Source organism: Plectropomus leopardus, unplaced genomic scaffold, assembly GCF_008729295.1.
Source record: "Plectropomus leopardus isolate mb unplaced genomic scaffold, YSFRI_Pleo_2.0 unplaced_scaffold29061, whole genome shotgun sequence".
In the NCBI taxonomy this organism is placed as follows: domain Eukaryota; kingdom Metazoa; phylum Chordata; class Actinopteri; order Perciformes; family Serranidae; genus Plectropomus; species Plectropomus leopardus.
The window spans coordinates 1-3,928 of record NW_024631670.1 but is presented as its reverse complement, the minus strand read 5'-3'; the positions used below and the strand labels follow the sequence as shown (position 1 = coordinate 3,928).

General features: G+C 34.9%; 1 protein-coding gene across 1 annotated transcript; it reads left to right on the top strand.

Annotated features, from left to right (window-relative positions):
• Window positions 1-653: 653 nt before the first annotated feature.
• On the top strand, window positions 654-3,420 carry LOC121938284 (signal transducer and activator of transcription 1-like; the record flags this gene model as incomplete). Its single annotated transcript, XM_042481549.1, has 6 exons — window positions 654-751; window positions 1,134-1,273; window positions 1,501-1,689; window positions 2,719-2,797; window positions 2,877-2,973; window positions 3,233-3,420. Coding segments are annotated over 6 exons (738 nt in total), but the record flags the coding sequence as incomplete, so codon positions are not given.
• Between the last annotated feature and the right edge of the window lie 508 nt (window positions 3,421-3,928).

The window sequence follows — 3,928 nt, the reverse complement described above, 5'->3', positions numbered from 1 at the left end:
TTAAAATCATAGGATTTGGATCTAAATTTGAAATTCATGATGTTGCCAATAAATCATCATATTAAGATGGTGATTTTTCTGTCATCTTCTTCTCCTGACAGCAGTCAGCAGCTCCATCTGCTGGCCAGAATCTGCTACAGTCAGGGAGACAAATCAATTATTGATGAATAAATCCACAGGAATACAAACAAAAAGAAAACCAAACAGTAAAATAATGCATAGCTTCAAACATGTTTTTCAACATTAAAACAGACATTTTTTGGTCCAGATTAGCTGTTCGGATCTAAGTTAGACGTGACGTCTAAAGGAGTCTAATAAATAAGATTCTGATTGGTTGTTAGTATTTCTGTCGTTCATAAAATCGCTCTGGGAGTGATCCAAACGATATCGTTCAACACTTTCCTTGTTAAAGTAGTCGCGTGGACTCCGCCATCCACTTTCTAAAAACTAAACTTACTGTTCTTGGTGTGGACGGCTCTTTAGTCTCGATCGCAGGACAGACAGGAGCAGCTGGTCTGAGAGATTTCGGGTTTAAAAAAGGAGATCAGAACGTCACCACTATCTGTCAGTTGTGCATTTATTCTTTTGTATTTCTGCTCTGTTGAGTATCTTTGGGAAACTAAACTTTTTATTTTTAAATTTTTTTTGTCCAGCAGCAGAGTGCAAACGAGAAAGCTTTCCCCTTCTGGTTGTGGATTGAAGGAATCCTGGATTTGATTAAAAGACACCTGCTTTCCCTCTGGAACGACGGGTGAGTGCTGCTGCTATTTTCTATGGACTGTGTGAGTTATTTTCCGTCAGTTAGTAGTAAAAATACTTTTTACAATTTGCACAAACTGTTGGGTAATTTAATTTAAAACAAAGCATTGTTTATAGACTTGTCCTGCATGCAAAACTGTAAAGAAAGCTGTCAGACTGCAGTAAAGTGAACAGTATTACCTCTGAGATACAGTGCACAGGCTTGGACATGAATTGTTTTGTCCAGCTGCCACCATAGCTAAGATCTACCAGCCACTCTGTAGATTTCGGTTGTGATTTTCGGTGGTTAGTGAAGCAAATCTAGCAGCCACTTGTGGATTTTACCAGCACTTGGCTGGTTCTAATTTCCAACCCTCGCTGTTTTCTGTCTGCAGCTCCATCATGGGCTTCCTCAGCAAAGAGCGGGAGAAAGCTCTGCTGAGCGATAAGTGTCCCGGTACCTTCCTGCTCCGATTCAGTGAGAGCAGCAAAGAGGGCGCCATCACCTTCACCTGGATCGAACATGACGTCCACGGTGAGAAAAAACATGTCAACTCTGCAACATGAAGTGACAAATACAAGGGGATTTTTAAAAAAAAAACATCCAAATGTCAATGATTTATTCGGAATTTTACACTTTTAACTGTTTGTCTTTGCAGAAATGAAAAAAAGACGATATACATGTAGATGAGGTAGATTTTGGGACATCATTACTTATTTATATATTATTACTGATGAAAATGTGTCTCTTTACGAACCCAGACAAGCCTCTCTTCCACTCCGTGGAGCCGTACACAAAGAAGGAGCTCACCGCCGTCTCTCTGCCCGACATCATCCGCACATACAAGGTGATGGCCGCCGAGAACATCCCGGAGAACCCGCTCCGCTTCCTCTACCCCAACATCCCCAAAGACAAGGCCTTCGGGAAATACTACCCCAAACCCTCTGAGAGTGAGTCACCAATACTTTCCTTTTACAAAAGGACCTTACTATTCACCGAATTCCACAAAGTTAGTCCAAAATAATGCAAATTAACTCCTTTAAAGCGGAGAAACAGACAGAAAATGTTGAAAATTTGCAGAACTCTGAAATCCCATGAATTGTAAAAATAAAACACTATCAAATATTCAGCAGTTAAGTATTTTTGCTGATAATACTTAAGTACTTTTACTTTGGCAGGATTTTGAAAGCAGGATTTTAATTAATAAAGCTTTTATTGTATTTGTACACTCAACAAAATTAGGCGATAAACTTGTGATCAGTGCAATAAAAATACACAGGAAAACATAAAATAAAGAAACATAATAACCTCAGCAAACAAAAATTCACAGTCAAAATCATGGGGTCTAAAATATTATGTAAAACAAAAAAAAATATATAGTGCAATTTTGCACTAGAAAAAACTCATCATTACACTAGAATAAATCTAATTATTGGACCAGAATCAATATATTATTGCATCAGAATAAATGTAAATATTGTATTGAAATAATTGTTATTGTTGCCCTCAAATTTATATAATTATTGCTTGAGAATAAATTACATTTTTGCTCTAAAATAAATTAAATATTTGCATAACATTAAATGTAGTTATGGCACAAGAATATATGTAATAATTGCATTACCATACATGTACATTTTTGCTCAGGAATAAAATGTAATTATTGCATTATAAAAAAGTAAGTGTTGTTCTGGAAAAAAATAATTATCAATAATAATAATAAAAGTTAATAATAATTAATGTTATTATTGGACTAGAAGACATATAATTATTGGATTAGTATTAATGTAAACATGCAGTAGAATAAATTTAATTTCCAACAACGTCAAATGTAATTTTTGCACTAGTATAAATACAGTTGTTGTAATAGAATACATGTATCTGATTACTGTGCACTGTCTCTAATTTCACTCGTAAAAATTTACACATTTTTATTCAAAACTTCGTTACATTTTTTTAACGCTCAAATCTGCTTCCAGCTCCAGAGCCCATGGACGTGGAGAACGGTCCGGAGAAGAGCGGCTACATGAAGACAGAGCTCATATCTGTCTCTGAAGTGTAAGTATTTCAAATAAATGTCAACATATTATTTAAGAAACAGATTGAACTGGGTTAATATTTGTGTTCTTCTGTGCAGACATCCGTCCAGACTGCAGGACAACATGATGCCGATGTCTCCTGACGACTACAAAGTTTTGTCGCAGTATGTCAGTCCCAGAGACATCGATGCCGTGGTGAGTTTAAGACAAGTCAAATATTTTTTTGTTTTTCTTCAGTGGAATCAGAGCTGCTGCTCCTTTTGCTTCAGTACATCATCAGCATGAAGTACTTTACACTCATGATAAACTTTGATATTTTTTGACGGATGTACTAAAGCGACATCAGAGCTTTGTTGCAAACTTTTTTCCTATTTAAATCAAGTTTCCGGTGCATTCTTTGTCTGTTTGTCTGCAAATCTTGCTGTCTTTGTTTGTCTTCCCTCTCTGCTTTCAGACCTGCAATCTGATTTCTGGATTTGAAGAGTTTGACGTTCAGGTAGATGCAGCTTTAATCTGTTGCTCTACACTGATTAGTAAAGCTAGACATAAAAAAAACACAAAAAAACAAGTAAATTTAAATACCATATGAAAACATTTTGAAACGTTTTAAGACATATTGTATATCAGACACACCATTCATTTACTTTTTTATGTCCAAAATAGAATAAAAAGTAAAAGTATAACATGTTGTCCAATAAAAAAGACAAAAAGGTCATACTATAACATGTCAAAAACATTAAAAAAAAAAAAAAAAGGTCATACTATAGCATGTGGTCCATAATGGCACAAAAAAAGTCATAGTATGTTGAAAAAAAGGCCAAAAACTTCATAATTTAGCATGTCGAAAAAATACTGCAGTATGTGGAAAAGAGTCAAATTTTGACATGTCCCAAAAATGGCTGAAAATGACTTATTATAGCCTGTAGAGACCTGTCATGGTATACAAAGTCAAAAAAAAGCCCAGAAGTCATAATTTAGCATGTTGAAAAAAAGGCCAAAATGGCCATACTCTATATATGACGTCTTAGTACAGCATGTTGTCCAAAAATGCATTGAAACATCACACTTTAATTAATAAAAAATAAAAATTTATAAAAATTATAAGAATTATAAGAATTCATACTGTAGTTTGTTGTCAAAACTGGCATTA